Source organism: Ursus maritimus, unplaced genomic scaffold, assembly GCF_017311325.1.
Source record: "Ursus maritimus isolate PB19 unplaced genomic scaffold, ASM1731132v1 scaffold_14, whole genome shotgun sequence".
NCBI lineage: Eukaryota > Metazoa > Chordata > Mammalia > Carnivora > Ursidae > Ursus > Ursus maritimus.
The window spans coordinates 16,652,067-16,672,071 of NW_024423786.1; the positions used below are offsets into that span (position 1 = coordinate 16,652,067).

A 20,005-nucleotide genomic window follows, 5' to 3' on the forward strand; every position below is an offset into this window, starting at 1 on the left:
GGCTCTGATCTGACTCCACATTCCCACACCCGACACCCAGCTCTACAACTTTCAGAGCTCGCCCCATCGTTATCTTTGGACTCCTTATGCCATCTGCCCATGGTAAACTCTGACTCAAACACAGCATCAAAAAAAGAAGAAATGAAACTGTAGCCTCAGATTTGAGATGACAAAGAGCTAAGCATGGCTCGACGCTGCCTTTTGGGAGAGGTATGGAAACTGCAGTGTTGCTGCATACAGGCCAAGGCTAACAGGAGCTCCCGGGATTCAGGAAAGCCAGTTCTCTATCAATATCAATCAAAACACACTAGTTCTGTCCTAAGTTGTCTTGGGCAGCTCAGTGGGAGATAATGCAATAAATACAGTGGGAGAAACTTCAGCTCTGAGACTTCATCATTTCTGGGTTCCACGTCTAGCTCTAAATTTACTGGGGTTATGTCCTCCATTAAGTAACATGACCTCCCTGAGCCTCAGTTGCCACATGTGCAAACTGGAGAATAAAAAAATAAAAAATAAAAAAGATCTCTTCTGCAGGGCTTGTTAGGAAGCTCATGGATACTGGATGCAAAGCATTTGAAAAAGGTTAGGCCTGTTACCAATACTAGCAACCAGTTTCATTTAACTTTGAAATACTACATAGAAAGGATATAGAATTGCTAGAACTATAAGCTCAGAGAGATTTCAGATCCTTTAGTCGGCTCACTGTCATCAAGCATCCCAACCTACAAATGGCTACAGCCCATTTGCAGGGCAGCAAGGAGAGCTGTGGTCAAGAGCTGTGGAAGGAACACTGAGCTCAGACTGCAAGGACGCGGCTTTGGTCCTACACCTGCCGTTATTCAGCTGTGCTGTCTTGTGTACATTTATTTTCAGCCTTGACCTCCCCATCCAGGAACAAACCTACCGGCTCTACTTTGGGAGTACATCCAGAACCCAACCATGACTACTACAAACCTAGCCCTCGGCTCGAGGGTCTTTCAGGCGGCTTCTAGCTGCAGTAGTCACGCAGTCGCTTCAATCCCTTGTGGGGTTTTTTTTTTGTTTTTTTTGTTTGTTTGTTTTTTTAAAGATTTTATTTATTTGACAGAGATAGAGACAGCCAGCGAGAGAGGGAACACAAGCAGGGGGAGTGGGAGAGGAAGAAGCAGGCTCACAGCGGAGGAGCCTGATGTGGGGCTCAATCCCAGGACTCCGGGATCACGCCCTGAGCCGAAGGCAGACGCTTAACCGCGGTGCCACCCAGGCGCCCCTTCAATCCCTTGTTAATAGATTAGATCACTCATTCTTCTGCTCAAGAACGTCCAAGTGCTGCCCATCTTATGTACAATAAAACCCCAAGACTCCAGTCAGGTTTTCACCTTTTTATGCGTGATGTGGCTTCTGCACCTGCTGATTGATCTCGTGTCCCAGGACGGCCCGCTCACTCAGCTTCAACCACACTGGCCTCCTTGCTTGACATCAACACTCCAAACATACCTCAGGGTCTTTGCACTCACTGACCTCTCTACGCTGAAGCTCTTCCACACATATTTTCATGGCTGCCTCCCTCACCTCCTTCGGGCCTTCTACTTAAAGGTAAATTACCACAGGGGGCTTACTAGTATTACCTTAGAATAAAATAGCATCTCTAGGTCCTGAACTTCTATTACACTCAGCCCTTACTCAGCTATTTTTTTTATTTTTTTATTTACCACACTACAGTGCCCGTTTATGTGCTTATTCGTCTATTGATTGACTCTCCCCGCTAGGTTTATTTTATTCACGGCTACCTCCCAAGCAATAAGGCCAGTCAGCGCCTGGCACAAAGAACGCATTCAATAAATATTACCGAATGAAAGAATCAATCAGTTAAATATGAATAATTGCACCTCCATTAGAAATGCTCATTTGGGAATTCAAAGCAATATGTGAATGTCCTTCATAATCAGTCAAGTGCCATGCAGATATACAATTTTATGATTTTATGTTCCAGAGAATCTGCGTCTCTTATTTTAGCATCCTTAACATTCTTTATAAACAACTGTTTTCATTTCCCTCTCATCTACCGGAAGCCTCATCTCTCATTTCTTAGTCTGCTCTTCTGGAGAGATGAAAAAAAAATCTCAAATTTGAGGATATTAATAATGAGGGCTAAGGTTTCCTGAGTGCTTGCTATGTGACAACAATAAGTAAACAATAGGGTAACAGTGTCCCTGTCCTGAGCATTCTCTGCATGGTGTTTTCTTTAATCCACACAACAACCCACGAGTTGGTGCAATTTTCACGCCCATTTTACTGATGAGGAAGCAGGTTTTAAGAGAGTCAGTAATAGGCCTAATCGCACAACTAGTAAATGGTAGAGCCTAGATGCAAACATAGGCATTCTGGCCCCAGAGTCTATAAACTACCACAGTGTTCTACGGATAAGCCGCTATCCTAGATGGTTGACCACATTTACCTCATTCCATCACAACCAACTAATATTAGCTTTGTTGTGCTGTTAAAAAATTAAAGCGTTGGGAGATTCAGTAAACAGCTCAAGATCATACACCCGGGGAAGGTGCGCAGCCTAGATGGGACCTCAGGTCTATGGACCACCAGGATGTCTACACTTGACACAAGTGGGTCCAGGACAAAAGGGACTTATGAAAGTAACAGATATTAATGTAAACACTCGAAATTAAGCTTATCAACTGACAAAATTTGTTCTATCCTACTTTCACAAAGATACTCAGAACTGACCAGACCACTAGGTTCAAATTGAAGATTTTTGGACTTCTCAGAGTTCTCTCCTGGAAATGGCAGAGTAGGGAGAATCAGCCTTCGGCCTTTGTGCATCTCCACCCTTCCACGCCCAGCCCTTATGGGAGGATTCAGAGTCGACTGGACAGAGATTTTTCTGATCTTGAGTATTACTGCAGCTCCACTGAGAACATGGAGGGAGCCAGGAGTAGGGCCCATGGGCCCAAGCTCTGCAGGTCTCACTGGCCCTGTGAATTTCTCAAATAACAGAGGAGGCAGGCATGACCAAAGGATGGCCAGAGCAGGAGCTTATAAAGAGCAGAACCCAGGGCACCGTTTCCGTTGCCTGGGTCTACGCTAAGTCCTGACTTCCAACCCATGCTCTCGACCACTAGGTTGTTGCACCTATTTCTTCTCAGGGAGAAGAAGAGCAATCGGCTTTCCTCCTTGGATTCTCTTTCTCATTCACTTGCTTTATTTTCTTAACCATATTTTTATATAATTAATGTAATGACCCAACAAATACAAATGTTATTTATGGCTTTTCCATAAATCTAAGCATAAATCAAACTACTTAGATGCAATTTTGGATTTCCTGGCTGGACATGTTTTGATGGTCCAGCCACTTCCCAAGTGCATTTTACACATAACCAGGGTGTCTGACTATCAACGGTCCCAGAGCACCACTGCCTTCAGCACGGAATCACAAGTGGCGTTTTCACTCACTGTCAATGGGGGAGCCATTCACTCTCCACTTGATTGTGGGTTCAGGTTCTCCTTCTGCCTCACATAACAAGATCCCACTGCTCCCAGTGCTGTACACGCCACTCTGAGGTTTCTTTGTCCAGCGAGGAGGCTCTAGAAGTAAAGTGAAGAGATCATGTGTGATTTCACCCATGTCAGAAGGTCCAAAACTGTTAAGGCCTGTATTTCTATAATGCACCAGCAGATGGCAGACAATAAAGTGTTTCACACTAGCTCTTTCTGGTACTTGCTCTGTAAGGCAAGGTGGGCATCGTTTTTGTGTTATAAGATGTTATGTGTGCATGTGTGATCTAATTTGGACTCTTGGCATGTATAATAAAATCAACATATATACAGTCACTTTATTCAGCAACAGAAGTATCGATCTCATTAACAGAAAAGGAAGGAGGGATAAGCAGATGGTTACGTTTATTGAACCCGGCTACAGCTTAATTTCAAGCTACCACAAGTCATCTAAGAAGGCTGATATTCCATAAACATATTTTGAGAATTTTTTAATGAAATTAAAATGTTCAGCATTTATTTTAAATATTTCTTAATGACTTTGTAGCATTTACCTAACCATATCTATATCTACTTACCGACCTTAAGAATTTGGAAAACAGTATTTTCCTAGAGACTATTTTTTGTAAGGCAGGGAGAAGGCAGCCTGAAAGCAACATTTAGCTTTACTGTCCTCAAAACAATGGAGGGAAAGATGTATTTAAATTATGTGCGTCTTCTCATGCTCTAATGCTCCAATAGTATAATTCTAAGTGGTGTTTCAGTACAGAATGCGACATTTGTCTTTAGTGCAAATATTACTGCCATACCTTGTCACCTTAAGTATATTACTATGTCAGGAGTGAATAAAATATTTAGATTAAAGTGGGGATGGTTTGGATAATTTGATTCCAGAGAAAATTGCACAATACCTGCAGGTAGTAATTCCTATCAAGTGTTGCTTGGTTATTTCCCCCAAGACAGTTTTGGATTTCCATTTTTGTCAAAAAGAAAACTCTTTTAAAAATACATATATGTGTAAAATGAAAAAAATGTCATTTAAACTGCTTTTTTTTTTAAGTAAAGGGGAAACAAGGGATTATGTGAAAAGAAAGTGCCTATAAAAAGAAAAAATAGATATACAAATAAGCCTGGAAAATTCAAGTCCAAGCAAGAGACATGCCCAAGTAATTATTCCATAAGGTGTAGGCTTAGTTACTAAATCTTAAATTAAAAATGTGTGTTCATACTCTACAATCGGTGCATATTTAGTCATTCAGGTTAAAATGCAATCGTCCAAATTATAAATTGCACATGACTGTCTGAGATGTGTGTGTATGTGCCTGTCTATGCACATTTTTGTTGTTGTTGTTACTTTTGTCTTTTCACACAACCACAATAAAATTAAACATTTGAGTTAGAGAAAAAAGTTCCATGAACTTGAAAATTTCCATTTTACAATAGCAAACTAAGACTACTATTTTCACAGCAAAAATAAAATGTAAAAATATAAATCACAGGGATGTAACGTACAGCATGTTGACCATAGTCAATCATACTGTCTTGCATATTTGAAAGCTGCTAAGAGAGTAGATCTTAAAAGTTCTCATCACAAGAGAAAAACAAAAACAAAAAACATTTGTCAGCCATGAATGTTAACTAGACTTAGTCTGGTGATCATTTTATAATGCATACAAATATCAAATCATTATGTTGTACACATTATGTTGAAATTAATATGTAATCTATCAATGATACCTTAATAAAATAAAGAAGATCATGTGATGATGACATTTCTTTAAACATACATGCATAAAAGATTAGGATTTTATTTCTATTCTCATCCTATAAATTTCATTAACACCTAGTAAGCTTATCACTCTACCCAGCTCTCCTGGCAGACCAAGGACTGAGCCTTGCAGATGCCATCTAACTTGCTCAGTGTCCCCAAGAAAAGAAACCCCATTCCGTGTTCTTGCCAGTCCTTGACCTGCAGACCCATAAACTGAGTAGCACTGAGACTCCAATGTAGATGTGATGTTATTCCTAATTAATTATTATTTTATTAATTTGAAACCAAGGTCATATCGCTTTACCAACTTTCACTTTGTGTTCCAAATCCAAGCTCCCTCAACATCTATCCCCTGGAGGTTGAGATCAAGATTTTGTATATTCACTAGGAATCATCACTAACTTCACCTTCATCCTTTTGGATAAGATTTTTTTTTTTTTTTAATAAATGCTTGGACATTTGTTTTTATGCTACCCAGATAAATAAAGAGATAAACAGCCAGGGTGGAATCTTACTCTTCCTTATTTCTCCTGTGCTTGGCACAAGAACAGACACACGTGGAGTAATTACGAGTTGGATTGAAATGATTGACCCCTAAAGACTCCAGTGAGAAAGGCACGGGGTGGAATGAAGGAGGCTTGGACAGGAGGGAATCACTGACTTCTAGTAATTCACAATCTCATAATTTCATGCCTTGGTTGAACCTACATAGCTAGTTGCTACTTTGTTCACAAAAGAACGCATAGTCAGCGTGAGGACATTGGTATGGGTCAAGATATTTTTGGTGAGTGAAGTAACACTGGGGACATGCAGCAACAGAGAACAAACAGATGTTTTCCAAGGCTTAGAACATGTAACTCTATTCCTGAAGGGTAAGATCTAGTTGAAAGGATGAAAAAAAGCTCAAGAAAAAGGAAGGAAAAAAAAAGACTAAAACGGAAAATTCTGAGAGACAACATCATCACTGAATCCCATTCTTTAACCTATTATCCTAAGATACATGGTAACTGATGAAAACTACTTACATTGAAACTTAACTCATTTTGTTATAATTGTAAATTAAAAAAAAGATGACAATTTCTGTATGCTGTTAAAAACTGAGATGCAAATGACTGAACATTTAGAATATAATAAGCAAGTTAATTAGAGACGTTTATCACTGGAAGGAAAATGAAATGAAATAAAATTGGAAATTTGATACCTATAAAACAACACGGAAGCTATTTTCTTAGTAACGGATCCCTATTAAATATCTATATTCTATTAAATCAAAATTGTTAGGTTCATCAAACTTGGACTTAATTGTAACTCTTTAGAAATAACAGATTATTTGAAAGTGAGGTTTTCTTAAGTATATCAATGAATTGCTTTTGAGTTCATGATATCTTTTTAAGACAATTATGAGTATATAATTACATACAAATATTTTCCTTTTACACTAAAATTCAAAAGTCTTAAATGATTCCAAAGTTTACTACATGGACGCTGTTGGTAGGAGTTTATTTTTAAATAATTAGTTAAAATGTGATTGTGGTCATATTCTGATTTCTGGATTGAGAATATTTTAAATGCCATTTTAATATATCTCCTTATTGAATGTGAAATATTTATATGATAGATACCTAGAAAGGGTACCTGTACCTACTCAAGAAATCCTGGCTGGTTTTGCTTACACGTATCACAGAATTTGAAAACGCACACGGTTTTTGTACTTAGGATGTTGAACTTCAATTACAGAATTTGACTGTGTTTAGTAATAAAGAAGAAATATCACATAGACAGAGAATACAATATAATACATGCTTTTACTTAGGCACAAAGGGGTGTTTTCAGAATAGGCTCAATTTTCAAAGTTCACAGTAGCATTGTTCTGTGATCCTATGGTAATCCTTGTTATTTCATTTTAGTTTCTAAACAAGAGACCAAAAAAAGGGAAAGAAGGTACAGGAAAGCAGAAGACAACTGACTAAAAGTAAGCTCACTCGTGCTTATGATTAATGAGGCTTATATTTACTGTTTTCACACTTAAAAAAAAGAAAACCTGGCTTCTTGAGCCCAGTTTGCTTTTCACTTGCACGCGTGAAGAGAAACTCCTAAAACATACAACTGAGGGCACATTTAGTAGCTTCTCATTAAGGAGAACAGATTAAATGTTCCTAATAAAAACATAATTTACATCTCAATAGTGCTAATAGCTGTTTATGAATAGTGAGGACAATTCGTTCAGGAAACCTAGATTCCTTTGGAGTCCTACAGTCAACATTTTAAATTGTGTAATTAAGTTTACATCCTTGATTTTTTTTTTTTTTGCAACCCTTGCAATTCTTTTGAAAGCTTCAGTCTTACAGTCAAGAAAACCGTGGCCAGATTGTTAAAATATTCAGCTACCGTAGCAATGTTCCAGCCATCTGGAAGGATTTCTAATAGTCAGCAACTTGGAGTAGGAGCAGTTAACAATTAGACATGTCTGGTTTGTGGGTATGTGTTTGCACTGAGGCAAGGGTAAAGGGTTGCAGAAAAATATTCCTGTTGCACGGTGTAGTGGAATTACATAGGAGCATCAAGTGATGACTAAAAATATATATACAAACCTCTCAAACTCCTGCTCTCTGAATTTCTTTGTGAATGATTTAAAGTCAGAGGAATATATCACTGTTGGCAGCTGTTGATATTTATGCATAATATTGGTAATATGAGTAATATTTCCCCTATATAGGTTTTGCTTTTTTTTGAATCAAGGAAAATTCTCGTCTTTGGTTTTCCATTCGTCCCAACTTAACTAATCATAGACATCATGGGCTAGGTCTTAGAAACACAGTGACATTCGAAATAGCGGCACAACCAGACCAATTATCCTAACATTTACTTGTAAGTGGAATTTGTGTCTGAGTCTTCATTTTTTTCCCCATTAATTAAAACAGTCAGCCTTTTACTTAGGTGTTCCTTGCACATATTGAAGGCTTAAGAGGTAAACTTTATTGGAATATATATGGAAACCCTAGAGCATCAGTCCACTAAACAGGATCCTGAAAGAGACGATTCCCTCAACTCGTTAAGCCTACACAGTTCTACATGAGTACAAATGCCGTAATCAATCCATTAATTTGATCAATACAGTCAACTAAACCATAGACAGGAGACCTCAACGTAATCAGACCCACAGAAAACGGTCTGCATCACTTTGATTCACAAGATGCCTCGATAACCCTTAGCTGCGGCACAGGTACAGCTCCAATATCTACATGGTGTGATATGTAGATTTTTTTTAAATGATGAGATCATGCCCTATTTATTTCCATGAATACAAGAAACAATAGCTAAACCTCTATTGTTTACAAGGCTTGGGTTTACAGAGATTACTTGAATATAATGTGTATTTTGCATCTTTTCATAGAAAACGAGTATCTCTAGCACCCAGTCTACTCTTTCCTCATAAGTAACATATTGAATGTCATGTGAAATCAAAATATGGACCAAAAAAAAAATGTATCTAGGAAAGAACTAAGATGATTTGTCTGACACCCTCATTACTTTGAGGAAGAACCCGAGGTACAGAAAGATGATCAAGTCCAGCAAGTTAACCATAGCCTGGGAAAAAAGCTCATCACAAGACTCACCATAATAATTCTTTCCTTTGTAGTGCTTACTTCTATGATTTAGTATTATACACCGTTATATGTTTATTATAACAAAAAATATATGGAAATCATCTGTGTTTAATCCCTAACATGAGATCTTTTCTTGTCATTTGTCCCTTTTATAAGATATTGTGGGATAAATGACAAATCTGGTTGATTGGAGCATAATATAATCCAGTACCCACACTAAAATTAGAAGTTTAAATGGCTTACCTGTTCTAACATACATGCTTTAGAAGTGTAGGCCCACTACATGTAGCAATTCACCTTTTCTTTAATAGAATAAAAATAAATCAAGATGGGGAATGTACCTTCTACTGTAACGTGAAAATCATGAGTGGTTGATCCCAAGAAATTGTTGGCTGTGCAGCGATAATTCCCTCTGTCCCGGTAGGAGACATTCTCTATCTTCAAAGTCTTGCCGTAATTCTCCTTTGTTTCTCTTCCTTTTGGTAAGTCACCACCTATTTTGTTCCAGTCAACCTGTGGAGTTGGTCTGCAAAACAATAAACGAGTGATAAACATTTTTTAAAGTGCAAAATTATGGGGCGCCTGGGTGGCGCAGTCGTTAAGCGTCTGCCTTCGGCTCAGGGCGTGATCCTGGTGCTCTGGGATCGAGCCCCACATCAGGCTCCTCCGCTAGGAGCCTGCTTCTTCCTCTCCCATTCCCCGTCCTGTGTTCCCTCTCTCGCTGGCTGTCTCTCTCTGTCAAATAAATAAATAAAATCTTAAAAAAAAAAAAAAAAAGTAAAGTGCAAAATTAAGTTCAAAGAGCCTCAGAGGACACACCCCTTAACACGTTGCTTTTATGTATGCACTCGGAGCTCCAGCGAATAAAAATAAGTCTTCCCAGTGCACAGACCTGCACACCACCATCGAGGGTGAACATCAGATTGGATCAGGTCTCCTTTACTACTCCTTGAATAGTCTGCTTCTATGGAAATCAAGTTTCTTCTATGAAGAGGGCTGACTACTTACAATGGCTGAATAGGTATGGCTGTATAAAAGGGTGGACAATTGGACCCACAGAAATATCATACGATATTTTTCAAATTTTCAACATTTACAAGATATATTTCAAGTGTGAAATCTCCTTGTGGGTGATTTGGAGTGGCTGATAATAACTGCCCTCTTCCGTGTATGAGTTTGAAGAACAAGCTAAAGTAGGGCCCAAGAGTAAGCAGAGGGAAGCCGTGATATCCCCTCAATCCTAATGAGGCTGATAGTGGAGAACATGACTCAGATGTGACGGCCAAATGTGTTGGCTGGACCTAGGAACGGCCTGTTTTAGGACAAGGTGGGCTCTGCACAGACATGGCTACCCAGACGGCTTTCTCCCTCTGCTGGGGAAGAGGGGAAAGAGGGAATGAACCATATCTCCCTTGCTTAGAGAGATGAGATCACCCAATCAAAACAAGGAAAAAAAGCAAAAGCAAAACTAAACTAAAAGCAAACTGATAACATGTCACACATCAAGAGGATAACTTTCTCCACCTCAGGGAGGAAAACAGGAGTGGGGAATCAAGCCAGCTGGGTTTAAGAAAAATCTCAGCTCCTGAAAACTAGACAAGTAGAGAATGGGTGACTCTTGTGATTTAAAAACTATGTGGAGGGGTGTCTGGGTGGCTCAGTCATTTAAGTGGCCAACTCTTGGTTTCAGCTCAGGTCATGATCTCAGGGTCGTGAGGTCGAGCCCCCTGTCGGGCTCCACACTTAGCAGGGAGTCTGCTTGAGATTATTTCTCTCTCCCTCTACCCTTCCTATCACTTGCTCTGTTCTCTTTCTCTCTCTAAAATAAATAAATAAAATCTTTTAAAAAAAATTATGTGGAAAGCATTGATGGCTGATTTTAACTGATAATTTTTTATTTCTCCCCTCCAGTTGGGCTACATGAGTGGAATAAACTTTATTTTGCTATTTTTAATGATGCTGCTTTTCCTTCCCCACTCTATTTTTATTATTAATAGCTATAAGATATCGATATGGTCTAAAGATAGGCATTATTATCATCACTTTACCAGTGAGGATTCTGAAGCTCCAAGAAGTTAATGAATTTGCTTAAAGTCACTGGGGTAATAAATGACATGTTAGAACTTAAGTTTTCCCAACACTAAACTTGTCCTCTCTACCACTGTGTCCTATTATATTTGTGCTTTTTCCATCCCCTTTTCCTTCTTAACTGTACATTCTTGGAATATATACTTGTAGCCAAATTAATTAGCTATTTGTTGATAACTGAACAATTACCTCATATTGTCTCTGTCAGTTATCTCAGATTGTATTGATCAGGCAACAGTTAAAATAATTCCATTATTATGCAAAAATATATATTGGAGGTAAAGATGTAGGTCCTTTAATTTATACACATTTACTTTCTTCCCCTCCTCCATTCAAGGCTCAAGCGCTTCCCTGCTATACAAATCTGGAACCACTAGTTTATATCTGACCAGGCTGAGAGCACAGGGCACACTTCTGGGGAAACAGCAATGATGCTCAGACAGGCAGCTGGGAGAGGATATTAGCTGCCAGCTTCCTGAGCACCCCACCCTAACAGGATGCAGAACTCAAGTCTCCTAACTGCTTGCTTTCCACGCCATCTGTCAAAATGGCAGTTTGCCAAATTACAGGCTGCTCTGGACCTCGGTTCCTCCAAACCAGTTTTTCCATGAGTCCAGGCTTTAATAGTGCAAGCATCTCACTTTCTGCAGGATTTTTTTTTTTTTTTCTTTTTGCCAGTCCTCAAAAACCAGTCTAATCCTCCATACCTATCCCTTGAAAGAACAGAATAAAATGATTATCTGTAAGTATCCGGTGAACAGGAGACCTAATTGATCTAGGGACATGTCAATCCCATTCCGAGGATGTCCAGTTATATTCTTGTCAATTTTTTTTCTTTCTCTCTCTTTTTTAAATTTAAGGTACATTTACTAACAGTATTTGAGCAATGAAATTTTGAGGGAAAATATACCGCTTAATCCCTTTTAATATACAAACATGTACTAGCTCATAATCTCACATTTTTGTTCAGGTCCTTGTCCTTCAGCCCATTTTTGTTTGTATACTTCTTTACACTTCCTACATTTCTACAATGTAGCATCTTGCAATAGAATCACACCTGGCTTATGAATTTACGAAACAGAGAGGCGCAAGAGAGAAGAAACCGTGGGAGCCCAGTGGTGAACGGAGGGAAGCGACAATACGCCCCTCTAACCCCAACGCGGCTTTTCCAGGGTGGGAGTGGGTGAATTGGCCCATGAATGTGCACTTCCCACTCACTGCCTCTTCTTCCGAAGGAGATTCACAGTGTCATTTTAACTTCAAAATTTCTGCCTTCTTCACAGAATCTGTAGAATCGAAACCCTGTTTAGTTTTTCCTGTTTTAATTAATAGTATCAACATTTTCATTATGACCGACCATCTACTGAAACAGCTACTACAGGCCTTCTTCCGGTTCAGAAACAGTGCCATGCTTTGTTTCCCCCACCCCTCCCCTTAACTGAACAGAACCGTTCATTTGGTTGAAATAGACGGAAATACGTTAAATTTAGAGGTAGTTCAGGGTCTGGAGGCAGATAGGATGGAATTCCAGCTGCACTTTACGCCAGCTCGAAGAAGAGAATTCCAGCCTCTGGGCTTCATCTACCTAACCTGCAAATGGGAGTAACGACAGCCCTGCAATGTGGTGAGGATACAATGAGCTAATGCACGTAAAGAGCAAAACAGGGTGCCTGGCACCGAAGAAAGAGAACAACGTCCCAGTTATAATGACGTGTTACCACAGAACACTAATGGCTTCAAAACTTCTTAGAAAATAATTTTCAAAGAACTCCAAAAATTTTACAACGTAAAATCTGAAAGAGGGCCACATAAGATAGATCATCCAACACAGACCCAACATGAGTAAGAAGAAACCAGTCGAGGGGAAAACTCCTTGACAATCAGGAATCATCCCATCCCAAGGACAACAGATATTTATGTCCATTTTATTTTTATATATTGCTTCAAGGCATTGCATTTTCCAAAAAGCGCACGAGAGCATTTCTGTTATTTTGAAAAATCTGTGCTGTTTTCAGCCAACTCAAAAGGCAAATTATGACATTTGTGGGAAATAAGAAGAAAGAATTACGGAAATGTTCACCCTGCCCAAAGAGTCAACCAAGAATAGTGAATCCTGAAAGAAAGGAGTTGCTGCCACTGTAAACATCTATGAATAAGAACAACAGAGCAGGTGGCTACCATCATGATTCAGACTGAACCTGAGGCTTTCATCTTCTCTCACAATACAGAGATCAAACTTCTGGAACAGAGGCCATGTCACAAGGCACATCTAACTAGTTAACATCAAATATACTTTGGCAACCTCAAACACATAAGCTACTAGCTCTTTTTTTTGAAGATTTATTTATTTGTTATTTGAGAGAGAGAGTGCACATGTAGGGGGAAAGGGCAGAGGGAGAGGGAGAGAGAGAATCCCACACTGAATCCCCGCTGAGAATGGAGCCCTATGCGGGGTTCAATCTCATGACCCTGAGATCATGACCTGAGCCGGAATCATGAGTCGGACACACAACCAGTTGAGTCACCCAGGAACCCTGCAACCTGCATGTCTTTGATGGATGGAAAGAGACATTTGCAAAGCCTAGGGGTTGCAAAACCATTAAAATTGACTCCTTTTCTTCAAAGACCAATTTAAAATCACCCACTCAGAATATATACTGAATTATGAATGACCACAATTTTTAAAATTTCAAATTCTACTTCACTAACCAGGTGCCCAGCCAAAAGAAAGCCTGAGTTTACAAGCTAATTACGTAAACTCAGGCATTGGGATGGGGGAGTGTATTTTCCCATGGTATTCCCAATGGTAGCAATGGACATGTGGTAGTAAGCATATAGGGATGGTGGCAGGAAAAAGGCAACCTTTCATGACTCAGAATTAAATAAGATGGTCCTTATTTGCATAGAAATTCTATTTGCATAGAATTACTCAACAAATGTAACAATTTTAAGAAATGACCCAGTGAAATTTCCTTAGGTGTTTTTTGGAGGATTTGGAAACATGCACTGATTTTTCAGATAAGAAAAAGTTGAGTTAATTATATTATTGGGTGAAGCTCTCTAAAATTACATGTCCGGACCTCCTCGTATGCAAAGGGCAACAGGGTGAAATAATAGGGAGATAAACCTCCTTGGAGCCTGAAAAGGAATCAGAGCTCATTGCATAACAAGAAGGAGTGGGACAAAATGTGATAGCAGAGAGACAAAAACCTGGCAGCGACAATAAGAGGCTGACAAGGACCAACCTCTAAGGATGGCATCTTCCCACTGACTTAGGTAAGGAGAATGTTGTCATTGTCACCTCCATTCACACTATCACAAACTGACAGAACAATCTAATTATAAATCAATCTCAGTCACAGCCTGAAATCTGTAAAGTGTAAATTACTTCCTCCAGAAATGTAGTAACAGAATTTTTTTTTTTAAGAAATCATTTTAAAATGTGTACCTAGGATGAACTGCTTAACTGAGGCATTATCCTATACAAAAATGGATGGACAAAGTCATGAACAGGGGTCGAGTTACTCACAGGCCTTCAGCAAAACACTCCAGCAGCAGGGTGTCCCCTTTGAGGATGGTAACTGAAGACTCACTGCCACTTTCAGGAGGAGGCAACAGCAGTCTGGGTTTTCTTTGCTTGATCGAATTTGCTGTAATACAGAAAAGAAGAGTCACAAATTTCTTCCAGACTAAGAGCATTAAAATCCTGTGGCGCTAAATCTTCCTTAAAACATACTTAAGCATATATACCTATCTGTACCTACGTATATATACATAGACACATTTTTAATAAATTACCATTTACCATTTAAATAGACTCCATTCTTTTTTTTTTTTTTTTAAGATTTTATTTATTTATTTGACAGAGAGAGAGACAGCCAGCGAGAGAGGGAACACAAGCAGGGGGAGTCGGAGAGGAAGAAGCAGGCTCCCAGCGGAGGAGCCTGATGTGGGGCTCGATCCCAGAACGCCGGGATCACGCCCTGAGCCGAAGGCAGACGCTTAACGACTGAGCCACCCAGGCACCCCAAATAGACTCCATTCTTACCATGAAGCATGGGTTGTCCCTGAATTAACTTAGTGGAGCACCAAGTTTTAAGAAGGTTATGATTTAAACCACATCTTCAAATTCCAGAAGTTCAAGATAATTAGTTTCTTGATGAAAGCCCTTAAAAGTTAACTGGTAGTCTATGATTTTATATTCTACACTTTAATCATACCTGGCTATGTTTGATGGTAGTATATGTATTTTTTTAATTTAAATTAATGTACTTAAGTATTTGATAAGATTCTTGCTATAATACAGCTCCCTAAGCTTCGCTCCCAGAAATTCTGATTCAGGAAGTCTGTGGTGGACCCCATGCATCTATGAAGTTATCAGGCTCTTTGAGATGAGTCTATTTAACAGTCTCACACACTCAAAGAGAAACGCTATTGTAGGGAACGATTAGCAAGCACTCTCACTAACTACATGTTGAAACATTTCATTTGTTACTTCTCAAGAGTACTTTTCAAATACAATGGCAAATGAGGTCTTCCATTTTCAATGTAAATTTTAACAGCATTTCCAAATGTTCACACAATTTTTTTTTTTTCCTATCCAATATCAGTGTGATTTGACATGACGTGGAAAGTGCAACAGCTGACAGAGTAGAGAAATGAAGGGACTGGTAGCAGTGTTTACATGCGACAGCTTCCTTACAAGTGTTTATCCAAAGATAATTGTTGAACACATACTATACGCAATTATTTTTTACTGAGTGCTATAAAGATACAATATACATGACTGGGTTTTTGACCTCAATGATCGTGAAGGTGGGGATGTACACTAATCAGTCCATCGTCAAACTAAGGGTACACCAAAAAGAGCCCTCAGCCAGCCCTTGTGATGTCGCCAGTGTATCGGATATCTAGATGAAGCCACTGGTCCCAATGGTATGAAGAACATGTGATGCATTCAAGTAAAGGATTCTTCTCCTTGTGGTAAACTAGCTTACTATAGAATTCAGGTTTACTCAGGCAATTTCCATAAAACACTAGTTCTAGTAGCTGTTCTGTGGGGGGAAAAATGAAATATTTCACAGACAAATGAGTTTGGAAAACGTTGCAGACTGTATTCTTTCTCAGAGTTACAATGGACAGTCCCGTGTTAAGTATGCTGAGAAGTCTTACTAGAAAAGTAACCATTTAACTTTACTAAATTTAGTGTTTCTCTACTTCTGTTGATACTCAACCATTTCTTTTTCCTTTCTGCATGTAATAGCTATCAACCAAAATGTCACTCAACCATGACAGGACATTTTGGGAGATGCAAAATAATTACTCCATTAAAAAATATGCATATATATATATATGTGAGTGTATGTGTATTTGTCTATATGAATTATATTATCTATGTAGTTATACATTTACCAAGTGATGAATTTATAAATATCATTCCTTTGCACATATTTAAGGGAGGAGGGGGTAAAAGAAACCTCTACGCTCAGGGGTTTTCCTTTATAAAAACATTAGTATTTCAATATACTCATGAAGACATTAAAGGAAAAATTTAAATTCTGAGATGACAATGAGCTACAAAAGGTAAAAATAAATGCCAACACTCTTCATGTGATCAACTTACCCTTGGAACCAATTTCTGTGGATGAACTTGAGTCATTAGCATGCCTTACTGAAATAAAAAAAAATGAAAGAAAAAACTCACAAACATAATGGTAGATGCTGATATCAGTAATGAATGAAAAGTCATAGTTCTCTCTTAGAAAGATTACAAAATGAGATATAACCAGGCTTCACTAGAACATCATCTTTGGGGATATATTGGGAAAAAAATTATAATGAGCTTAATCTTGAGCTACCACAGATGAATCCGTGTTGTGTGGACACAAATTATGGCTCTGTTAAAGAGAACTGAGGCTGCCAAAAGGGATGCTATAGTGAAGCCCTGGCGTAGTGTATCTACACATAACAATGGAAAAAACCATGAATCAAATTAGACAATGGAATGGTAATGCCAACTTGCGACTCTACCAGAGCCAATTATTCATTCAGTGAACTGTCAGGGATTATCTCTGCCCTTTGTATCTTATGATTCTTTCTCCCACTAATGACTTTTTCCCATTTGGGAACCCAGATCAGCATCTGCAGAATCAAGCAGGGAAGAGAAGCAATTCATATAACTTTGCCAATTTGGAAATGACAAAAAAGCCTGATGTGATAAAAATTATTAGTCATTCTTTTTATTTTTGACTCTTGTTTTCTTCCACGTTTGCAGCCTGCTGGTTACTCAAGATCACAATGCATCAAAGCCTGAGACTTGCTTCAGAAACCCTGGAATATTGCTGTGTATTTCACCCACAGCAAAGGACCAGATCCTGCAGACGTCAAATGAAATATACTTGTACTGTGAATTGAGATTTGATTTTCTGGCTCCGAGAGACAGAGCTATGGAAGATCTGCAGCTGCAGATGTCTCTTTCATCTGGATGAAGTCTCTAGAGTTGAACTAAACAATGGCGGAAAATATCAACCCAGCTTTAACTGGCTTCAGCCAGAATGAAATTACAGGCACATTTGTATTCAGCATTCACGATGGAATGATAAATTATTTGGACTTACAACTGTTAACTGTGAGTTTCATTGGCATTTTCTGCACAATAGTCCTCAACCTTGGGAATGCAGCAAAGCAACAGTAATCATTCCGGCTGTCTTTTTCTTCCACGTTTGCAAAGTACAGATCTCCCTTTTGACTCATGTATACTCTTTCATCTTGTTCGATGTGTTCTAATTCTGGAAAGAAACATCTTGTCATTAATAGGGGTAACTGTCCTTTATTGTGCCTTAGCCCCCTTCTTCATTTTCCTTTCTTTCCTATTATTTCATTTTGTTCTCTTTTTCATGCTTTCTCTTCCTATTCCTTGCAAGTTTGGTCTTAAATAAGAACAATGAGTGAGAAGTAAAAAAGAAACCCAAAAACAACAAACCCCCTGGGAGCCTGCCTTCCACTATTAACCAAAGAAGCCCAGTGGAGGACAACCAGTCTGTACATTCTACCTCTCTTCACCATCTAAGTCCCTACTTATGTACTGGCTTATCCAAAAACTGGTCCAATTGGTCCAATCATACAGATCTCCTCAAAAGTTGTGTCTGAGAGAGATATCAATCTGTCTTTCCTGGATGCAGTCTGGAATGTTCTAGGGTGACTGGAGTCTGGAATGTTTGGCTGCAGCCAAGAATATTTCTTTCACTTTCTTCCAAGTACTGTACAAATATTATCATTTTTCTCTAGGGATCACAATGAGAAAAATATTTAGGGTGCATTGTGAAGGCACATGCCAGAAGGACTTTACAAGAAATTGGAATTTCCACTCGAGTGTTTTTGGCATATTAAACACAAAGGTTAAGACTAATTTCTCTGTGGATCACTGTACGTAGCGGGTATAACATTATTAAAATAGAAATATAATGCTAGCAACACAGACCCAAGCCATCCTCAACTTTGACATGGATAATATTTAAAAGGTAAGTAAGTTGTTTGGAACATAGAGAGTATTTTATTCATAGACATACTTCACCATATCAATACCTTCTACTCTTTCAGATATGATAAAATCGAGAGAAATATTTAGGGGTTTCTAGTGTTTTCACATATATCCTTAATAGAATAGTCAAAACTTGGAACACACTATATAAATGGATATAGTTTTTTAAAATCGATTTCATTCCATATTTTTTTCCTTTTTTCCCCACATTGATAAACTTTTAATCTTTGTTCCCCTATATTATTTGACACGATGCATGAAATTAAAATCCTACGGATGGAACAGAACGTTACTTACCAATATTCATCCAATAAATGTGTAGAGGTGGAAGGCCTTTGGGAGGGTTGCAAGGGAGGACGATTGGATCTCCCTCCTCCACTTCAAGAGGGTCAATTTTTTCTTTTGGAAATTTTGGAACATCTAGTAAAAAAAAAATCATTTAAGACATTATGTTAAAATTAACTTTTAATGTTACAAGTAATATATTAAAACCTTCTTTTTTAAAAAATAGAGTATTTTTACCAAACTCAATCCCCCAACTCTTGGTTCTCATATCTCCCCTGAAGAACAAAACACTGTTAAGAATCTGGGCTGCAACCTTATATAACTTTTAAAATACTCCTACATTTTACAAGTGTAGACAAAAAATATTTTGCAATGTGACATCACTTGGCAACAATATGCTTGTACATATTTCTCTGCACAGAGAGACAAGTTCTGAGTCACAGGATTCACTGAGTTTAAATTCTGATAGATGTGGTACTTTTTTTCTTTAAACACTGAGATTTATTTTCTAGGCAGATACATATATTCCCTTTCTCTGGCTTTATGGTGAAGCCCTTGAATGTGATGGGCAAATATTTTATTCAAAGTATAACCAAGCTAAATTAAAAATTCAAAGACCACATGGGAAAAACGGTACAAATAACAATGACAAGACAAACATGACCACTTTAAGTTGCTAAAAGAAACTTCCACATTGGAATCACACCCAGAAAATGAAATTTCAAATGAAATGGAATTAATGTAGGAAAGGAAACTGTAATAATTTAACATATTGTTTCTTTCCCATGCTGGAGGCAGTCTCCGAAAAGAGAAACACAATTACAATGGGAGTAAAAGTCACAACTATGCAGAACTGGAAATCCGGAACAAATGTGTGACTATTTTTATGAAATTATTTATAAGGTACTTCTATGAATATTCAAAATGTATTCTGCTTGAACACTATATTGGTACCTTTAGATTTCATTAGGGGACTTTAAATGATAAAATTACTCAGGCTCTTATGGAAGGACCTTAAGAAGGAATTTATAGCATTGCTGGCTTTACGGGATATATTACGGGGTATTCCATCTCTGTATTTCATTCTTAAATGGTGGTTTACAAAAGATTATTATTGTTCTTGGAAGTCTAAAGGTATACTCATTTATTACAAAATTCTTCTTGAGAGCTTTGTGCATTTCCTATGTATTTGTCCTCTTGCCCCTCAACCCTCTGACCCCACTC

General features: G+C 38.3%; 1 protein-coding gene across 3 annotated transcripts in view; it reads right to left on the bottom strand.

Moving 5' to 3' along the window:
- Positions 1-20,005, bottom strand: part of CHL1 (cell adhesion molecule L1 like) — a 79,557-nt gene that overhangs the window by 39,879 nt on the left and 19,673 nt on the right. For 2 of the 3 annotated variants that reach the window (XM_008703153.2, XM_008703151.2), the window contains exons 4-9: positions 18,794-18,916; positions 17,574-17,744; positions 16,580-16,627; positions 14,486-14,606; positions 9,210-9,394; positions 3,448-3,579 (exon numbers count right to left, since the gene is read on the bottom strand). In XM_008703153.2, coding sequence (XP_008701375.2) covers positions 3,448-3,579; positions 9,210-9,394; positions 14,486-14,606; positions 16,580-16,627; positions 17,574-17,744; positions 18,794-18,916 — 780 coding nt within the window. The remainder of the gene's footprint in view (positions 1-3,447; positions 3,580-9,209; positions 9,395-14,485; positions 14,607-16,579; positions 16,628-17,573; positions 17,745-18,793; positions 18,917-20,005) is intronic. The other variant, XM_008703152.2, reaches the window with a different exon arrangement.